The sequence below is a fragment of the Echeneis naucrates genome, chromosome 9 (assembly GCF_900963305.1).
Source record: "Echeneis naucrates chromosome 9, fEcheNa1.1, whole genome shotgun sequence".
Classification (NCBI taxonomy): Eukaryota; Metazoa; Chordata; class Actinopteri; order Carangiformes; family Echeneidae; genus Echeneis; species Echeneis naucrates.
In genome coordinates this window covers 6,219,811-6,241,143 of record NC_042519.1, presented here as the reverse complement: position 1 = coordinate 6,241,143, position 21,333 = coordinate 6,219,811, and the positions used below count along the sequence as shown (strand labels likewise).

At 42.2% G+C, this 21,333-nt stretch overlaps 3 protein-coding genes across 3 annotated transcripts; 1 reads left to right on the top strand and 2 right to left on the bottom strand.

Moving 5' to 3' along the window:
* The first annotated feature begins 1,316 nt into the window (after positions 1–1,316).
* On the top strand, positions 1,317–8,423 carry ccdc92 (coiled-coil domain containing 92). Its single transcript, XM_029511232.1, has 4 exons — positions 1,317–1,450; positions 4,321–4,492; positions 5,088–5,129; positions 6,542–8,423. The coding sequence occupies exons 2-4, from the start codon at positions 4,357–4,359 to the stop codon at positions 7,348–7,350; spliced, it is 987 nt and encodes a 328-aa protein (XP_029367092.1). The 5' UTR covers positions 1,317–1,450; positions 4,321–4,356; the 3' UTR covers positions 7,351–8,423.
* Positions 8,424–9,560: 1,137 nt separating this feature from the next.
* Positions 9,561–13,073, bottom strand: chmp7 (charged multivesicular body protein 7). The gene is made up of 10 exons (XM_029510745.1): positions 12,534–13,073; positions 12,261–12,432; positions 11,907–12,092; positions 11,684–11,817; positions 11,310–11,358; positions 11,088–11,207; positions 10,900–10,998; positions 10,761–10,818; positions 10,372–10,605; positions 9,561–10,276 (listed from the first exon to the last, which is right to left on the bottom strand). The coding sequence occupies exons 1-10, from the start codon at positions 12,791–12,793 to the stop codon at positions 10,221–10,223; spliced, it is 1,368 nt and encodes a 455-aa protein (XP_029366605.1). The 5' UTR covers positions 12,794–13,073; the 3' UTR covers positions 9,561–10,220.
* A 2,461-nt stretch (positions 13,074–15,534) lies between these two features.
* Positions 15,535–20,909, bottom strand: lgi3 (leucine-rich repeat LGI family, member 3). The gene is made up of 9 exons (XM_029511051.1): positions 20,707–20,909; positions 19,789–19,860; positions 19,117–19,188; positions 17,875–17,946; positions 17,708–17,779; positions 17,268–17,437; positions 17,000–17,164; positions 16,810–16,900; positions 15,535–16,346 (listed from the first exon to the last, which is right to left on the bottom strand). The coding sequence occupies exons 1-9, from the start codon at positions 20,907–20,909 to the stop codon at positions 15,617–15,619; spliced, it is 1,647 nt and encodes a 548-aa protein (XP_029366911.1). The 3' UTR covers positions 15,535–15,616.
* Between the last annotated feature and the right edge of the window lie 424 nt (positions 20,910–21,333).

The window sequence follows — 21,333 nt, the reverse complement described above, 5'->3', positions numbered from 1 at the left end:
TAAGACAGACAAGAGTGCTGATATGACTTTAGTTTTAATCATTCCTCTGGAAAAATGCATGAGAAGGCGTTTATTGTACCAACATTTTAATTAATTAAATGAAATATACACACTAAACACAAACGATTTGGGGGTTGGAGAATACTTAGTTGTGCAAAATGGAAAATCAGAAAATCAGAGCACAACTCATTTCATATTCAAAACAAAACCAAAAGAGAAAAGTAATGCTGAGGAGTTATGATGATAGCATGCACATATGCAAAAGCACACACATGTACTCAAAATAGACTTGCTCTTTATTTATTAACCTTGGGTTTGTTAACTAACTGCAACACCTTTTTTTCCCCTCACTGATCAGGCGTGTATAATAAAACAATTATACTGACACAACCTATTAACCTATTTATTATTATGCAAACACAAAGAATCAGAAGAATCTTCATCAGCAAACTGCACATTGTAGCTGCGTTTATTTAATAATCTAGAAATTTTTTCTGAACCTCTACTTCTTATGAGTGAAAAAACACTAAAGTCATCCAAAACACGTAACACTGGATGAAAAAAGCAATCAAAAATAATAAAGCCAAACACTGAAATGAAAATGTGATGAAAAAAAAAAGATTGATAGTAATTTAAGAAGTGTGAACTAAGTGATACAAGAGAAACACAGAGCCAGCCTCTAATGTCTTTTTTTGTTTGTTTGTTTGTTTGTTTGTCCAAGGAGACTTGTGGTTCATGTGAGGGAGAAATCTCAGCGGTGGAGGGACCTGCCGTTGCCACTGAAGAGCAACACTTCCCTCTGCTGTCCATCAGATGCACTTTGTCCTGCAGCTTCTATTTATTTTCACGTCCTTGTACCAGCCTGTCAGTGTGACACATGATGGACATTAAACCTGATACGCAGTTTCAGTGCTGCTGGTGCTAAAAAAAATTAACAGACATCTCACTTATTATAGAAAGTCAATTCTCCGAAGCTGTCACTAGGCGGCGTGAATGCATCATCACAGAGCAGGTGAAACATTCCGTTGCTATGGCGACGACGCTGGTCAAAGAAAGCCTTTGCACGTCTCCGATACTTCGAGATATCACGTCCTCTGAGGTTGGTAAAAGCTGGTTTGCAAAAAAAAAAAACATTTTTTTTTATTAAGCTATAACTCTAAATCATAACAATCATTGGTAGACACGGTTAGAAATAGCCGTTGTTTTTTTATGTATTCAGCTGGACATAATTTCCCATGATGCATCGCTTTATTTTGTGTAGTAGCTCAGGGAGATGAGCGGATACTGACACAGCCAGCCTCCACTCTGACCCGACCGAGGCGAGCCCCCCACAGCATCCCCGACATGCCCCGCAGGGCGGAACGCACTTAGCCGGTGTGGCTCGTCTGTTCAACGGCAGTTTGCAACATTTTCCTAGGTATTAGGCGGCCCTCCTATTTTTAGCCGTAAGGTAAGCTCTCCTGACGATAATGTGCTGCTGTAGCCTCGTTAGCTTTTCGGCGAGGCTAGCACAATTAACGCATCAAAAAATGCCAAATTGTGTAGGTATTCCTATATCTGTTGACAATATCAGTTCCGCTTTCATTCATGCAGGTTTACTTATGTGACATTTAATTACTATAATGGTACTGCTATCATTATTTCTGTCGTTTGTTTTTTTCGCTGCATATATCTTCAATCGTTCAGCACTATGGTGGCTGCTGCTCATAAGTATCCAACCTTAATATACAACACCGCACTTTTATAGGGGGGAAATCTACCTGGTGGATTTGGTGTGGAATTTGCTCGAAAATCTCAACAGTGCAAAAACCATTCACATTCTTCCACTGGAATAAATCTCTTTGTGATTAGCAGTCGATTGTTTGAGTGTCGGATTGTGAAAGGAGTTTGGTGTGACGTTTTCATTCAACAGAGAGTAGCACGTAGCGGAGCTAGCTTGTTTTGCGGCTCCTGACACTGGACCGCTCCTCCCTGACCAGCTGCGAGGGCACACTCTCTGTGATGGCCGTGGGATGTGGCGTCCTACAGTATATCAAGCAATTAATCAACAACGGTAGCTGACGTGTTTTGAAGTCGTAGACGGGCACCGCTCCACCAGGCCCAGGATTTACGACCGCTAATGTTTTGTTCCAGTGAGGATGCAGGAGGTCATGTCCTGAATGATCTGGCTGTGTGAGGCTTGATAAAGAGGTGTGTTTGCAGTAGTGATCTGTGGCAGCTCCTGTCAGGACCAGCGGCAGTTTAATGGGAGCTCTGGGTTTGGGGTGCTGTCCGCAATGCAGGTGCTGAAATTGAAAGTGCTGTGGAAAGTATCAAGCGTCCCCGCCGGCTAAAACGTAGCTCTATATCCTATTAGAACTGTAGCCAGTGTTTGTAATGATGAAACTGATTTATCTTTAGTTGTTTATGCTTGCCAACAGTTCTTATTGTTCGTTATTGTTGACGGAGTAGACGTTAGGTGTTAAAGCTTACTGAAACGTAAGCGTGTGTGAGGAGTGGGTTGATTATTCCAAAGTGTGTGTTTTCCACAGAAGACTAGCAGCAAATTTAAAGTGCAAACGCAACGAAAAGCTAAAGTCGACAGATCCAAAAAACAAAGTTGAACCTTAGACATTTGTGTTTAAAGAAAATTTTGAACATTGACTGCTAAGGTCCTGTTGTAGCTGAAGATGGTAGCTACTAGCTAACGTTTCAAGCTACTGCAGTTCATTGATTATTTATGTTCTCTGGTTGGGGTAATGCTTGTTTGTGTATCAGGAAACGTTCCACATGAAAAGGGGGATGAGACCTAGCTCTGGTTTAACATTAAAGGAGAGACAGCCATATCCGCATTGTCCTTAATGTCTCTGAACAAAGAGAGATAAACTTTTTTGCCTTTTAAATTCACTTTTAACTCTCTGAAGTTCTTTACTCCTTTGTACCTCTGTTAGCTATGGCATGAGGGTTGTTGCGAAGTTAGTTGAGGTGATGCGTTTGCAAATGGAAAGCTATTCTAGGAAAGGGGTGGGATAAGTGATATGCTTGCAGCATAGGGTTTACTGGAAGGACACCACATTACTCATCAATAATAGATTATTTCTTCATCCTTTATGACACATCTCTGGCTTTGTGATAACCAGCAGGTGTGTTGGTTATTATATACCTTTCATTTACCGTGCAAGCAATGAAAACAACAAATTAACACACAGTAAATTTCTTAAAGTAATGAGTGTGTTCAGCAAAGTGTTACTGGATATATTATTAATGCTAGTGAGCTGATGATGTAAGAATGAGAAGATCTGGGATGTTTTATTCAAGCACACTTGTGTATGCAGGGAGAGGCTTTATGTGCACGCAGGAGGGGTGTTTCACAGGGCTCAATGTGCTCTCAACTCTTAGCCCAGTGCAGATGTCTGGCATAGGGTGGAGCTGTAAGGCTGAATGATGGTTTCTCTCTATCTGTGTTTAGTTCTGAAGACAAGGACATCCAAAGAAGGGAGGGAAATGGAACGTGGGGAAGGGAAAAGCCTGTTCTAGCCAATTCTATGCCACGCCCAGTGTCAGTGCGATGTCTATCAGTGTGTTCAGCTTTGATTTTCTTCTTTATTATGGTTTTTGTTGATCCTGAGCATGCACGGACACATACCAAAAGCAGTGCTATTTCATATTTTGCACTTTTCTCAGCATGAAAGAAACTAAGAATTGAAATTTATTTTCTTATGTATCCTTTTTCTTGGGAAGTATTTCCCCTGGGTGTCGTAATAAAATTATAAAGATTAGTGTAGATTAGATAAAAGTATATTAGATTAGGGTTACCTTTCAGAGGTCGGTGTTTTGAAGGTCCTTGTTGCTCACTCCTGGCCTTTAAATCAATAGCTTCATTTCAGTGATCAGTTTCTAATTACAGCAAACAAAGTCATTTTACTTATGGTCACGTCTCTGCAATGGTCATATTCTTGCAACTCAAATCTAAATAAGGGTGATAGCTCACACATGTATTGTACATATAAATAAATGTGACTCTTTATTTTATCTTCAGTATATTGGCTGCTTGTTTTTTAATCAACAAACAGGGTTGCAATTTTTACTGTTGAATGACCACCTGGCTGCCAATGTGGATGAAATTTCATCACGTTATACAGCTGTTAATAGTTCAAGTTGTCTTTTAAAGCTAATTGGCTTGGCCAGTTTGCAGTCAGAGGAAAGTTGGAGCACATCCCAAAACCTGTGCAGGGGTGAGACTCATAAGGCTCTTCGTGTGATGAGTTGACTCTTGTTTATCATCTGTTGTCCCCCCCTTCCTTCCCCTCTCTCTTTGCTTTCTGTTGTCTCTGTCTGGAGGTTGGAACGCTGGTGTGTGTCTGAACATTATTGGCCATGGCATCAGAAAATGTTACCTTGGAAAATCAGCTGCACAGTGCACAGAAAAACCTGCTGTTTCTCCAGCAAGACCATGCCAACACGTTGAAGGGGCTGCATGCTGAGATCCGCAGATTACAACAGCAGTGCACAGGTGAGCTTGGACACTTGTACCAACATTTTTCTCTCCCTGCTGCTGCGGAAAACACAGTTGAGATCTTCACAGATGATGGCAAAGCAAACTGTAAATCTTGATGATAAATTTAATATTAACGATTCTGGCATTTTTGAATTTGTAATTGGTATAGATGTATAGCCTAATTGGATATTTAGTAAAAGTGATCAAGGTACTGCATTATTAGGCCTTTTAGAAAGAGTTTCATGACTGATGAGAAATGCACTCAAGCATTAGTCAGTAGCCTCTGCCCTGTAATAATGCAACATACAAAATGTGTATTGATTATAATACTATTCCTAGACTCTACTCTGCTTCAAAGTAAAGCAAGATGGTCACTGAGTTGAAAGAAAAACAGCACACAATTCACTTCAGTCCTGGTTTTGACCAAAGATAACATAGAACTTTCACAAATCTTGTTAAACTGAACCTCCCCCATTTAGAAAGATCAGACATGTTTCCCCCAAACAAACATTGCTCCTAGTTAAGCTGTCCAAGGAGCTTACTGTTTGATTTCTGACCTGCTGGATTTCCATGTGACAGGCATGTGAGTAACCCTCTCTTTTTTTCACAGACCTGACATATGAGCTCACTGTGAGAAGCTCTGATCCCTCAGGTAAGCCTCCATCATACTGTAAAGTACACATGCAGATCAGTTTTAGCCTGTGACATTCAGTGTCTTGTGTCAGCATTATGAACATGTTGCAGAATTCATAACTGCTAAGCTACTTGACTGTGTTTCGTGAATGTGATCCCTCTGTATTTTCGTATACACTTAGTGTGGTATGACTTGAGTTAAAGTACTAATCAACCTATGTAACAATACTGTATAATTAATGAATACTTGTTTAAAACGAGTTACAATGTGTTCAGTTAGATTGACTTATTAATTACTTTAGAAAGTCTTTCTTCATTTGTATGATCTTTGCATTCCTTTAATATCCCAGAGGGCAGTTTTTACTTCTTACACACAATTGCACAGCAGCAGACTGTTGCAAACTCTACAACAGCCGTGGCTGCAAATCTGTCTTTTCTACAGAAACACGGCTCTGTTTCAGTGGACAGGCCTGAGAGAAGAGGGCTGTCTGTTTCCTGGTAACAAATTCCACCCAGGAAGCATTGCACTGTGGGACTCCCCACTGTTCTTTAGTGCTCCCACTGCTTGTTGCCAACTGCCCATCCCCACATGTTACCATGGCCATGACAAGGAGTCACAACACTGACATGCTTCTACTGGGTTGACATACAGCACCATTTAGTCAGGGAGGCCACTAGCAGACAGAATGAAGTTCAATCTATTTCTTCTGATGATTATGATGATGATGAGAGATGTGTGCAGCTGAAGAGGAAGCATGTTGCCTCTCACCAGGGTCACAGTATTTTATAAGCTTTGTAACGTGACTGGCCCAGACCTGAGTGGTGCTTTTAGAGCCTCCAGTTAGAGGCTATCATGTTAGTGTGGGACATCTCAGAGATTGGAGTGCAGGAAATGAGATTATCTGTCACAGCACTAATGGACAGCCTGCAACCTGCTTAGTGAAGCAGAGCTCAGAGTGAAAATTTACCAGCCTCAACCCCGCCCCCTTCTCTCTCATAAAAATTAAGGGAAAGCAATACAAACTTTGCAATATACACATACAGACCCATTTTAATACAATGTTGTATTTCAAGTTTGCACATATGCAGATGTTGCTCTCTGGCTGTAAGTGGGTGGAGCTGGGAAGGGGGCAGCAGTGGTGAAGGTCAGAGCAGAGCACTGCTCTTGCTGTTTACAAAGCTGTAATGTGAGACTATAGCTCTTTGCCCACTGCAGATGAGTCCCATAGGATCATACTGCCTCTGGCAGCTGACAGACTCTCCATACTCAGTGTCTGCACTTAATGCACTAATGATTGGTCCAGTCTGGGGGTAAGTCTGTCTCTGGGTGTGTATTTCTTGTGTGCACTAATATTTGTTGTACACAAAAAGCATGAATCTGCGCATTCATATTGGAGCTAGAGATTTAACTGCTTTTTATTGTGTATGCAGACAGCAGCGAAGTCCGTTGCAGGGAGCTGCAAAGGAGGTGTGAGGAGCTTGAGGCCCAGTTGAAGAAGAAGGAGGAGGAGAACACAGAGTTGCTCAGGGACCTGGAGCAGAAAAACGCCATGATCTCCGTCCTGGAAAACACCATTAAGGAGAGGGAGAAGAAATATTTGGAAGAGCTTAAGATGAAGAGCCATAAGTTTGCTGTTTTGTCTGGAGAGCTAGAGCAGAGAGCGAGTACCATTGCTTACCTTACCTCACAACTTCACGCCACTAAGAAGAAGCTGTTGGCTAGCAGCTCCTCTGAAGCCAGCCCCAACGTCAGTCCAGTCACCTCTTACAAGCCCACACCTCCTCCATCCAAGGACAGACAGCCTGAAACACCACGCCGTCGCATGAAGAAGAGCCTCTCCCAGCCTCTTCACCCAGAGCTGACAGAGGTGTACCGGCTTGGCCCAGATGGGAGGCGGGTGGTTTTACGGGAGACAGTTGAAGCCATGCCTGACCCAACACCCTTCCTGCAGGCCGGGAGAGATTCTCCTGAACCGCAAGTAGTTCGTGAACGGCCTGCCGTCATCCCACCCATTGCCTCTGAGCGCTCCCCTGCCTCTCCCCTGGGTGCTACAGCAAGCCCTCGACACAGCCCTGCTCGAGACCGCCAGTATAGGGCTCATGTGGGCGTGGCACATCGCATCCCACATGGCACCCCACCCCTGGCCCCACCGCAAGCAGAGCTGGAGACACTGGCAGTGGACCAGGTCAATGAAGAGAAGGTTGTGCGAAAGCGTTCAGGAGCTGACAGGACAGTTTAATACTGCAATGCTAACATGCACATAAACATACACACATATCTACTGTATACACATTACACTGCAACAGCAGGAAGGAGCCTGACCCACTGTGTAACCTGCTTTTTACGCAACACTGCAATATATAAAATTCTAAAATGATCATTTTGTTTATGGTATTAACACTTTTGTTTTTCTTATAAAGTAGAAAGGGACTACTATAAAGCATGCCAAACGTTTCTTAATTACAACCCTCTGAGATCCTGTTTTGCACCCCTTGATTTTTTTTTATTTTTTTATTTTTTATTTTTTGCTTACACTCACTTCATTCTGTCTTCTGTGGTGCATACAACAAACTCTCAGCCAAATATTTGCATCAGTGCCTGCTCGACTGGTTCAACCGTATACACAAAGTTGTGTAGTGTAGTCATGGCTAATATTTAATTCTACATATCTCTGTCTGCTCTGTCTCCTCGGCAACAGTTTGGGCATATCAACAAACTATATAACAAGATGTCTGCTGCTGCATAGGATAGAATTAAATTATTAAACCTCATATTCCCCAAATGTCGTTCATCTTCCTGTGATATGAGTGTAATAACATTACTGTGGGTACGATGTGCGTAATGTGCAATTGAACTGTGCTTGTTATCAAGGTGAGAGAGAAGGAATTTCACCATGTTTCTGTCCGGTAAAAACAGCGGCAGTGTACATGGTTGAATGCAGTATGAAATGACGAAGAACTGGGTGTGCAGTTGTGTATGTGCGCGTGTGAGGAAGAGAGTGCATTTCAGAGCAAAGCACCATGAAGACCACTGAGGGAATTAGTTATTTGTGATACAAGGGCATTTTTGAAAATACTGCTGTAATAGGATTTTCTGATATAATTAATTGTACTTTATAAAGGCTGTACATTTGTAATGAATTCTTTTTTTATTTATTGTTGAATAGGGAACACGAAGGCACCTCAGATATTTACAGTAGCTAATGCACCACCATGTCGGTAATTATATTCACCTAATATTCTGCTTTTCACGTTAACACCACTTGTCTTGAAGTATAACAATCAATACAATAAAGCAATGCTTTTTGGTTTGGTTAAATGGCTTCTGTATCATGGGTGAAAATATTGGAGAAATGACATTGTTTGTGTGTCCTAGTAAGGATTTTGGCCACTATGAGCCTCCTGAATGACTTCAGTCTCTGAGGGGATAAACATCTTTCCAAAAGATAATTCCCTGGTATGATGCTTTGTGGATGGTCGTGTAGAGAACAAGAGTCTAGCATGTATGTTCGGTTTGGTTGTGGTCAGAGAATTGAATATGAGTCGCATTACTTTCCTGCATCATCAAACCTTCAAATGCTACCACTGAAACAAATACTTCTAGTTACTGATACCAGGGTGTGATAAAACCCTGTGATAAAAACAGTAATGACATTACATGTGTAAGCTAAATCCTGTTGACCACTGAACAACTCCACTGGGTGTGGCGGGGTAAATTGTTTCACTAAAGTGCATTTCAGACCTTCTTTTCAAGAAAGGGAATCAAGACCTTTCAGTCTCATATCAATAAGATTGATTCATTGATTTGCTTTATTGATCCCTAACTGGGAAATTCTTACTTTATTGACATTACAATGTCTCTCAGCAACAGTAACTCCAGGTCCATATCAGAGGTGGTCATTTGCAATATCTTGCAATAAGGAATTTCATACAATATTATCACTCAATATAACATATTCAGTAATATATAATTTTTCTTTTGTTGATTTTTTAAAGCCCATGACTTTCAGTTGATCCACGAGTAAATGTATTAATTGTAATTTTATGTGACACTTAAAACTGGAACTACTCATATTTTATATTAATTTCAGTCAAATCATACTTATTTTGTACAAACACTGACATAATTCAGCAGGAGGTTTTTCTTTCAGATTTAAGTCATCAGTAAAACCGAATGAGGTTTATTCAGTATGGCTGATAGCGACCTCTGGTGGCCAAAGAACTGTATAGACTCGGATATCTGCATGAACCCTAACCCTGAACCCTGAACCCTAATTATTGCTTGGAAAAGGGTACGTTTACCTGACCCAGCAATTCCCAAATTTTTCCCCAAATACCCCTGGGATAAACAGAGCAAAACAGCCCTCATGTCAGGAGCATGTTACATTTGATTGATTCAATCACAGTGATTGTAAACAGAGTGTTGTTCCTAACAAATATCACCACTACATAGTGGTTAAAATAAACTTTATTTGTCAAACATATTTGGTTAGGGTCTCACTCAGGTAGTATTCTCACGTCTCACATATGTGTTGCAGTGAGGCTTAATATACTTATGGTTGTCTTAAATCATTTGGCATATTCTGTTTACATTAACTTGATTTTTACAGTTCTGAAGGCCACTTAAAGACACTTTACAGGATTGCCAATAGGGAACACATACATACATACATACATCAACAAACAGACAATAAACCACAAATACAACTTTTCTCTTTCTCCTGTCAAAAATACCACAAAATTAAAAGCACTCCTGGTGGCAGGACATTTTAACCCATTAAAATTTTCACTTTTGACTTGAAAGCTAAGATAATGCTGATTGAGTATATTCGAACACACTCAAGTGAAAATTTTATTGAAGGAAAATATTTTTAAAATAATTTTTAGCACGCTTCCACAGTAAAGGCATTCTGATTTTCATCAAAAGAAAGAAAGTGCCTTGCTTTCATCCTGATATTTATCATAACACTTAAAATTATGATTTAGCAATTGCTTATTTAGTAGAGTATATATTTTTTTAACCTCTATGAACTCTGGCTCACAGATAGTATTTCAGAGGGGTTTTTGTTGATATGTTGATGCAGAAACTTGCCATGTTTTGCTGATACCATCACTGTGCAGGTTCTGCTTTCTTGGCAGGTGATGGCATTTTCTTCTGTTGGAAGCCTGGACAGAGACGTGACTATGAGTAACTTTAAAACATTTGTATATTAGTCCAAAAGAATAAATAAAAAAAAAAGGAAAAATCTGGAAGAGCAAACCTGATTCAAGAAGAGTTAACTGATTCAATTCCTCCTCTAGCTGCTCAGTGGTGATATTCAAGGGACTGTATGGTACAGCTGGGAGAGAGGTGAGCAGGTCTTTATCTGGGAGGACCGACTCTCTGGGGGGTCGCAAAGGGTTTGTTGGAACTTTAGGTAAATTTGAGATTGAGTCTGGCTTTGACTCGTCCAGCAACAATTTGAGTTCTTCCTCCAACTCATCCATGTCTTCATCTACAAAAAAACAAAACCAAACAAAGCAAAAAGAAAAAAAAAAAACAAACAACAATTAGCTCAGTTCTCATGTCATATACATTTATACAATACAGTGTTGCTGTATTGTATAATGTATATAATGTATAATGTGACCAAGAGTAACAACAACATACCTGCACCTGGCACACCAGTGGATATAGTCTGATTCACCTCATCTTGGGTGTCACATAACTGGTAAAGAGTAAGAAAAGATTTTTAAGTGTAGCATATAATTTAAATAACACAAGTGATTATTTTCAAATAAAGAGCTACCTCCTGGATTTGATCCACAAGGTTCTCCGCACGTTCCACAGTCACATCCTTGAGAGAAAGTCTGAGGGCAGACACTCCAGCCTGATATGCTTGCATAACCTACAGACATGTTCAATGCACAATTCAAATATTGGCCAACTTGGTTACAGACAACTTTAACAGAATGTTCATAAAGTAAGGTTTTTTACCATTTTATCAGTCTGTGACTGAGCTATTCTGTCCAGGATTCCTCTGATGGTCTCCAGTTTGGCAAACAAGTTGTCTGCTCGCTTTTCTACCCTCTTCCGGCCTCTCAAACACCTCAGTGCCTGTAGAGTAGATGAAATAACTAACTCAACTGCTTGCTTCAGGGTAGTTTGTATAAATAAATATATTTAATAATATCATTACAGTAGAAAACTGGTAGTCACCTGTGATTTTTTCCCTTCAGACAGCAGAAGCTTTGCCTCCTGTCTGCACCTGCACAAAGATAATGTTAAGCATCTTGAGTATCATGAATGCAATGAAATCAATCTGGCCTGACCAATACTTCAATGCCTGGAAATGGATGGCTCAGGAATCAAGTTGCAGTTACTCCAGAACAAGAGTAATTTCACTCTGACTATATCATATACCATGAATGTTATTCGTCAACATAGGATATGACAATTCTGCACTTTATCTGACCTTTAATAAGCATAATACCATACACTTTACTTAAACTGACTTCAAATCCCAGATGATTTATCATCAGTCAAGATTAAACATCTTCCAGGGGGCTCATGCTAGAGTTGGTGTTGCATACTTGTCGGCCTCCAAGCCCAGTTTCTCCATTCGCTCTCCTAGCAGCTTCTCACTGCACTGCAACTGGTAGATGCCAATGTCCACGTCGGTGACAGGAGAAACACGGTCCTGCCCTGGCTGACAGAACTTCACGATCTGTGAAGCAAACACAGAAAAGTTGGCAGCATAAGGCGACTCTAGAGTGATTGAGGGAACAGCTTGTGGACTGGCGGGTTAGACTTCACCTTCTCGCCTTCGTGCAATGAGACCATCACTTGTTTGTCCCTCTGCAGCTGTAGGAGAGCCATGCACAGGGTGCTCTCGTCGGCACAGACGTCAGAAGAGAGAGCGCAGAGCTCTTGAAATGACAGGATGGAGTGGCTTGAAAATTCACTTCTTCTGTAGATCCTGAGTAACTCTGCTGCTTTCTCCTGAAATAAGTAGGATCATCTTGTCAACCTCAGTAGTCTGAATAAGGCAGCCAACACAGGAAAAGAGAAACCAATGTGCATTGCTGCAAGTTCAAGCATGCCTGCCGGTGACGATGTTACACTGTGAGCCATCTGAATGAAACCCCTACAACTGTGAGTGTGGCAAACCTTCACTAGTTCAATGACAACAAAGCACTCCTCCAAGGGGACCCGGCTGCTGCCCAGCAGCGTGGAGAAGGTCCACTTGAGAGGCTTGACCAGGAGCAGGCCGACACCCCAGGACAGCCAGCCACAGTCCACGTTGGCAGCAAACTCCGACTCCCTCTGAATCTTCCCAGATCTGCGAAGGGAAGTGAACACACGGGCGATGAGAGCAGGCTGAGCCCGGCGGAGGACGGCTCGGCTCGGCTCGGCTCGGCTCGGATCACACCGAGCACTCACCTGGCCATGAACTGCAGGACGGTAGCCAAACCCAGCGGGGACTTCTCTTTCCGCCTGAAGGTCTTGTTCAGCTCCTGCAGGTTGACGCACACGGTGCCGCCGCTCCTGCAGCTCTCCACGACCAGAGCCGTCCAGAAGTCCATCTTACTGTCCCAGTCCGCCGGGTTCACGTCCCGGTTCTCCTTGAAGTCGGAGAACATAAAACTCATCCGCTCGTCGTCGTCCCAGTCCGGCGGCAGGCTCATGTCTGAGTTAGACATCTTCGACAAAGAGGTAAACTTAGCCGAAGCCGCGTATCGACCTACACACGTTAGCTAGTCCAGACACACCGTAACGTTGTGTTAGCCTGCAACAACCCCCACCAGCACCCAGGCTAACACAAATAAACAACACAGCGTCACGTGAAATCACAAGGAGGCTCAGACACGCAGTGTTGTGGTCGGCCAGTTACCGCCGGCTGTCACAGCGAAGCACAACTTCACCATGATGCACACAAACTCTGCTAGCACGAGCTAACGTCTGACACAACAACAAACGGCCTCTGATGCTTTTACTATTCAGTGCCGCGCGAGAGGGCGGCGATATCCGTCCCACCGAGCACGTACAATAGCTCCTCCCACGCAGACACAGCGGAAGACAAAGCAAGCGCACCTACAGCTGTGTTAAAATGTTTGCGCCCTAAACGCTCATCCAGATTTCTGTTTATTGATTTTTTTTATTTGACATTTGGTTTCAAGTTTTTTTCTTTTTTATTCGTTCTTTTTTTCAGTTTAATCTACATACATACTAGTAGTGGCTAGTTGTGAGTTCTTGATGTTTGTTTTGAAAATAAAATAAATTATATACTGTATATACACTACTGTGTCTCTCACTACTTGTGAGAGACTCAGTGGATTTCATACATACAGTGTTTTTACTTCAAAGATTTTTGGGATAGGGAGGCAATTGTATTGGGGTGATAGACACGTGTTTTCCACGTAATGGTCTCACTGTGTACAGTGTGCCTTACATATTGGGGCCAATACCAAAAAAACTAAAAGACAACCCTTTTCAATGTGGCATCAATTTCAACATTCTGTGGGTATAAAAAGCTAGTATTGTCAGTAAGTGTCATCAGTAGACTTGCATCAAGACACAGAACTACTGGCAGAGTTTGTGACAGACACAAACCTATGCCCTCAGATATCGTTATGCAACAGCCACACAGCTGCAGGCCCGTTTACGAGATGTGAGGGGTACTAGGGTTTCCAGACAAACCGTTCGCAACCGACTTCACCACTTTGGCTTGAATGCCAGACGACTGTTGCAGGTGACTCCACTGACACCAAGACACCACTGTGAACGTTTGCAGTGGACACAAGACCATGTGACCTGTACAAAGCAGCAGTGGTCTACCGTCCTGTTCACTGATGAGTGTCGGGTCACCTTGCACGGTAATTATGGTTGTCAGGGTTGCTGGAGAAGGCCAGGTGAGCGATACGCTGAGGTCAACATGGTCCCCAGGGTTCGTTTTGGTAGAGGAGGTGCAACAGTCTGGGCAAGCATCACCAGTCAGCTGGTGAACGTTCTTACCTCAGAGACATCATTGAACCCATCATCATCCCCCAATTCCGCCAGCACACCCCCAACACTCTGTTCATGGATGATAATGCTCCACCACATCGTGCCAGAATTGTCACAGCTCGACTTCAGGAAGTCGGAGTGCCTCATATGGTATGGCCAGCAATGTCCCCTGACCTGAACCCCATAGAGCACGTCTGGGACCAGCTGAAGCAGAGACTGGATGATCATACCCCACCCCCACATGACCTGGCAGAACTGCATGTAGCACTTATGGAAGAGTGGAACGCATTGCCTCAGAACAACATCATGAGGCTAGTGAGGAGCATGAGACGTCGCTGTCAAGCTGTCATTGAGGCAAATGGTGGAAACACCCGCTACTCACATTGTCAGTTTTTGTTATTTGGGGCTATCCTTCTTATTGTCTACATTTTTGGGGTAATAAATATTAAACTAATTAAAATGGTGTTTCTTCTCATTCATTATTAGTAATATCAAAGGGAACTTTTATTTATTTCATTAAAATTCAGACCAAATAGGAAAAGCACTCATGTAAATAACAATATCCCTAACTTATTGTGAGTCGTGTATATATATCTATATAGGACACAGTATTTCTTTTAGGCCATAAATAGAATTTAATTACACACCCTTTCCATCCAGACATCCACGTGCAAATTTATAAAGCAACAATTAAATACAGTCTGTGATCGTACATGAAAGGAAAATAAAACTTTAAAATGCCTCCCACACTGGTTAAAAATCATATTTCTGAAAAAAACTAGGGCACTAAATAAATAAATAAATAAAATCACATAATATGTATCTGACAACTTAAATTCCAAAGAACATGAACACAGCGGTACTATGGTAGGCGTACATTTTCAGTTAAATTTAGAGCCTTGTGTTTTGTTTGCTCGTGCCACAAGCTGACTCTGGCCCCACGTTATTATTGCAGTAAAAACATAAATCCAAAACTCATTCAAGAATATCTCATATAGAAAGACCATTACCATAACCATAACCAAGGATTTAAGATACTACAATGGCAAGTATTGCTTGTGTTACATATTTGTATCACTGGTAGCCTACAGTGTCATGCACAATGCTACACAGGTAAACTACCCTTGGTAGCTTAGAAAAACTCCATATTTTTACAGTTAGTTATAATTTCCAGTGGATAATACAGAAGATGCACATGCACATTATTTTCACATTAGTAAACTACAATACACAACATAATTTAAAAAAAATGGCCTTACATGGGGCTTGCAGAATAGAAGCACTGATGTGACATTTTTGTTGGCAGGTTACTGATGTTGAAAATGATCACATAATTTAGTAAGTCATAAGTTCAGTGTGCATAAAAAGTGTTAATAATTCAATTAGTTGCCTCACTTAAAACATCGGGCAAAACAGCAGATCTTTAGTTACATGGCTTAAACATTTTTCAGTCTTTCATTTATTTGGCACATGTTGTTCTAAACTCAGAGACACCACCTTTCTCCCTGGCTGTCACCTGTCTACTTGGCACTGAGATCTACCACCAGGTGCTGGTAGGCCAGAGTGTTTCCTTTGAAGCTGGCAGCCAGCAATATGTCCTTGTTATCAACGGATACCAAGCTGAACGCCCGTGGGGCTCTCATGTTGAGCTCCTGGAAGGGCTGAAAACGCTGAGTGAGGTCATCCCATAGGTACACTCTGGAGAAGGAGAAATCACTTCCAAGAATGAGGTACTGGCGTAAGCCCACTATGAAAGGATACACTACCATTGACCCCCGAGATGGGAGAGTCTGAATCTCTATAAAGCGTTGGCCTTCCCAGCGGAGGATCTTGGAGTCACCAATGAAGCGTGTGAGGCAAAGGTAAAGAACTTTCCTCACCCAAAAGTGCTTGACCATCTGCACATCGGCCAACTCTGTGATTTGGGAGAAGAACGCAAACTGCTTCTGGCTTCGGCTCCACTGGTAAACCACTGGAGGTTGGGATGCACTGGAGAGGATTAGGTGAGGCTTTCCCCCAACATCAAGGAACTCCACATGAGTGTCCCGATGCCAGGGATGGAGGGACTGGTGGGAGTAAAAACCATTGCTGTTCCAGCGATAAATGCTGGTGGAACCGGCCTTGGAACTGTCTGCTACTATAAAGTACCACTCTCCATCCAGTTGGAAGGTCTCCACAAAGTTGGGTTTCCTCACACGAGTGGTGTCTATGTCTTGGATCTTCACAAAGCGCTGTGGGTCCTCTTCCCATCTGTGATAACATGAAGATTTTTACATTCCTCTTAAAATTTTGGCACTTTAGGAAGTATACCTATTAGCTTGCTTACTGAGTATCAGACAAGAAGATTTATAGCTCTCACACGTGTACTGAAAATATGAAGCTAAAACTAACAACCATTTTTTAGAAATAGTCTAGCACATATCACCCCAGTTTTGTCCGCATTAAACAATGATGTAACATTTTACTTATGTGTTTTCCAGAGGCATAGCTAGGTGTATTTTGTTATCTTTGGAGAGAGCCAGGCAAACTGTTTTCCCTTATTTCCAGGGTTTGCGCTAAGCTAGGCCAACATTCATTCATTCAAATCCAGTCTTTGTGCTATGGTAGGCTAATCACTTGCTATCTTCAGCTGAATGTTTACTGTATATGCAGCACATCACATGCCTTTAGACTACATTGCTACGGAAACACTAGCTGTAGGATTTAGTCTCACTTGTAGATATGAGATCCACCAAAGAGTTGAGCTACGACCATGTAAAGTGTGTTGTTTATCACCACCGGTTTGCAGTATACAGCTGAGCGAGCTGCATGAAAGACAAAAACAAGCAAACAAACAAAATGTTGGAATTAATTTGTTAACATGGAATTGTCGACATTTTATGCCTATGTTGTCTGCAACTTACAGGTAATATTGTGAAACCTTCTGAAGACCATCTCCACGTGATCCCACGCATACACCGTGCAGAACCCTGAATCAGGCTGAGCAAAGGCCACAAACTGATCTCCACTGAACTCATAGGACTCCACTGACACAGAGTGGAAGGGGAAGGTTTCATAAACAGCAAAATCTACAACCAGAAACACCAGAGTGACGGAAATGAAAACCACGAAGCATCAACACAACTTAACCATTTTTGTGACATTAAGGAGAGACAGAGAAAAAAAAAAAACCTGCGCTGATGCAGCTGAAGTCTCTTGGTACGAGGTCGTGGATTCTGCGGCCCTGGAACTCAAAGGGGCTGGCACAGTAGATGGCAGGAACAGACGTGTTGGTTTTCTCCATCCAGTCCACCAGCCACTTGATTTTACAGTCACAGCGGAAAGAGTTCCCTCGCAGGTCTCTGAGCAGCAGACACACAACAGAGAGGTCATGTCTGTTTGCATCTGTAGTGCTCAAACATAAATCTGTCAAACCAGACAGAATAAGGGCATCAGCATAATCAGAATTAAAAAGCCACACACTCGGGCCGGGCGTTTTTTTCAGACGAGTGTGGTTGACCACTGAACCCTTGGGGAAGCCAAGCAGGCTATTGTTACATAGCAACAGATAGCTGGGTCAAAGCTCTCCGGATGTCAAGCCACTGTTTTGATTTCTGTGTGGGTACACTTACAAATCTGTGAGGATGTCTAAATGTTTGAAGAGATCTCTGGGCAGCTGTTGGAGGTTGTTGTTTGACAGGGATCTGAAAGGAGCAGGAATAATTAGCATTGTGTCTGGCCTTAGTGTGTAATTGTTGAAGAAACTCATTCCATCTCCATAGATTCAGAAAATACTCACAGATGCGTCAGAGATTTGAGTCCTCTGAAAGTATACCTTGAGAGAGCCTGGATGTCATTGTTCTCAATGAACCTGAGAGAGAAGAATGTGCCGGTATGCCACAAAGTAATGACAAACTCTGAAATTCAACCAGGGTTATATAAGGTCTTTCTTCTTAGGAGGGGAGGTTGTGTTGTTTGTGGATGGTACAAGAGGAGTGCAACTGCAAGAAGTTATAACTCCAGTAATTACAGACCCCTTGTGGCTTTAGCAGAAATCCTGCTGGTCTTCTGGGTTCTGGCTGAATTGTCGGAGACAAATGAAACTGTCACAAAAGTAACAAATAAACAGTAGAAACTAATGTCTTGCATTTAATTAATGTGGTTAAAATGAGATGCAGCACAGTATTACAAAAGTCTACGTGCCAGCACCATTTGATCCTGCCCCGTCTTCTCATTGTCTATTGATAGTTGAGGACATAGAGCGCGTGCTGACTTCTCGGAGGTGGCTGGGTATGAAAATACGACTTTATTAGCATTCACTGTTGATACTGCCTGTGGTGGTGGCGATGCAGAGAGTTGATGGTTGGGCTGCAGTCAGAATCATTCATTGCACACCCCAAGCCATCAGCTAACTACTTGCTGAAGCCCATCAATTCAAAGAGCGGTATATGCAGCTTGAGCACACTACAGATGCCATGAGCTTGCTGATACGTTACAGTGCAGCTTTATGGGAAACATAGACTTAATAGACTTAACTAAACTACCTTTTACTTCATTATACTATAGTGCAGCACTACACAAATCTATACTGGACTGCACTACACGGCACTAGCATGCCACATACTATATTATACTGTAATAAAGTCATAATCACTCAAACAGAACTACTTCGAGACAAATTTAACTTGTGTGTTTTCCTTGGTAATTTAAGTATGTCAAATTATAGAAAGCCTAGAGATCATACCAGACCAATCTACGCTGGAGCAGCAGAAATCCATTAGTTTAATGACCTAATGAACAAGTTTTTATCATTAATGAATGTTACTTTTTATTTTTAATGAAAAAAACATTTGTACAGACTTGCTCAAAAACATTCATTGACTACCAAGCAGTTTATCAGTTTGTACAAAGTGGTAAATTTTTTTCTAATAATTGAAAAGGATCAAATGCACCACTACATGGAAATTTACCATCCTGAAGACTGAATTTAGTTAAAATCATCAATTATTTTCAACTTTGTGTCAGAAAGGGAGACACTCACAGGTACTGCAGATGAGACAGACCAGCAAACGCATCATCAGCAATCGTGGTGAATGTGTTGGAGTTCAGGAGCCTGAAGACAGAAGGCAGAAGTGACTGATCATGTTATATATGTAATATGTATGAATAATTACTAAAAAATAATTTCCAATTGTTTTGGGGCCAAATTATATATTTGATAAAGAAGTGAATAAAAAACAATAATAAAAATAAGTGTAGCCTTATTATTATCAACCAATCATGGGAGATAGGGATAATTGTAAACACTGAACAATACGTGTCAAATATACGCAAACACACATAGATATGCATGAACACATTCATGATTGCATCTGAGGAGATAAACAGCTCTTTGTATTGCAGAGCACAACTGAAGGGACTCAGTCATTGGCAATGACACTGATACAGAGCCACTTTACAATTATTACTGCTATGTCACCACTGTTTTCAAAAACCATTCATTTCTAGTGGCTCAAGTCCTTTCATTGTCACTACAAAAACAAAAGATGTCTGAGTACGCCACAATATCAGCTGCACGAGAACAAGCCTGTGATATCAAGTGTTGTGTCTGTGTTATCAAATTAGGACAACTTGAGCTTTGAGAAAGAAAGGGAGCGCCAGAGAGGGACTAATGCAAACGTTACGGTCATGTTTGGTGGTTCGGAGCACTCACAGGAACTGCAGCAGGTGAAGGTGCGAGAAAGCTCCCTCTGGGATTGTAGTGAAGGCTACATTCACCATCGTCCTGCTCAGACAAAAACAACAGCGGTTCTCAGCAGAAGTATCTCCAAGGTGTGAGGGTAAAGATTACACAGACTGTGCTGAAGCTCAATGGTATGATGTCATAACATCACATTTCCGTCATGAATCAAATCATTTTTACTCCCCCTAAAGTCGTTCCTGTCTCAGCACACGTCTGTCCTTGCAGTTGAAATTATCAAGGAAGGTGAAATTTTTTCAAAACTGGGACACCTAACTTCCTTTTTCAGTTCTTTACTCCTTCTCTATTGTGAAATGGGGCCACCTCCACCACCCTGTTCTCTGTGCTCTTCAATTCCTTTCACTGTTTAAACTAGATATTAAATCCACAGGCAACGAGGAGGTCAATCAATATGAGATGAAAGAGAGCAGCTTGGTATAACCCCCCCATGTTAAGCTTTCCATTTCATTATATTCTTTGATAAATACATCTCTGTGCTCTACTCAAGATGGAATCTCACAGGGGAGACGCAGGTCTCCTACAGCCAGATAGGGAATCTATTGTTAGTATGTTTCCCTGGAGTGCAGCAGAATTTTACTGCTGTGTTCCTTCAACTAAGTTCAGCATAGAGCAGAGGGACATTTTTCTTTTCAGTCTTACGTAATGCTGATATAGGGCTTTAAGCCACTGCCACCAGGGAACAGTAACAGAAAACACACCTTTATTCACTTTTAGGTAAGATGGGGAGGGATTTATGCATCATTACATAATGGAGGGTGACATCAGTGATGTAGCCATCTGTACCAGCCTGCGTACGGCTGAGACTTCATGCAGGTTAGGAAAAGATGGTTTTTGGTGAGTGAAAAGCAGGACCATAGATTTTTGACTCACAGAGAGATGATTCCAGGAGGGAAGCTCTTGGGGATAGCCTTGGTGTCCACACAGAAGGCACTGTCTTTGGTACAGGAGCAGGTCGCAGGACAGCGGGGTATCTTTGGGGCTCTCCTGGCGCTTGAGTCCTTTGGCAGGCAGAGACACAGACACAGGAGGGACAAGCAGATCAGCCTCAGCCATCTCATTTCAAGAGACAACATCCTCAGGCAGGGAAGAAAGGGAAGCCGTGTGGGTGAGCTTCTTGAAGTTTCTCTTCCAGTGGCAACTGGCTTGGTGAGAGGCGATGCTCAGCCTGCCTACAACCCCAGCAGTTCTGATAATGCTGAGTGCAGAGTTGAGAGAGACAGCATGAGCGACAGAGAGAGAGAGAGAGCAGGGAGAGTGAGGGTAGTCCCTGTGTATCCTCGGTGGGTGTGGGTGCTCTGCAGAGATTGCACAGATCCCTGGATCTGTGCAATCTCTCTCCGTCTGTGTCAGGAGCTGCTGCCAGATTGCACACTGCAGAAATGACGAGCAAGGCTGCAGGACCTGTAGGCAGCGTCGCTGACAATGAATTATTTACTGTTGCACACGCAGAAAGCCTTAAAACAACTGCAGCAGTGAGAGAGGGGAGATCGGGGGGGG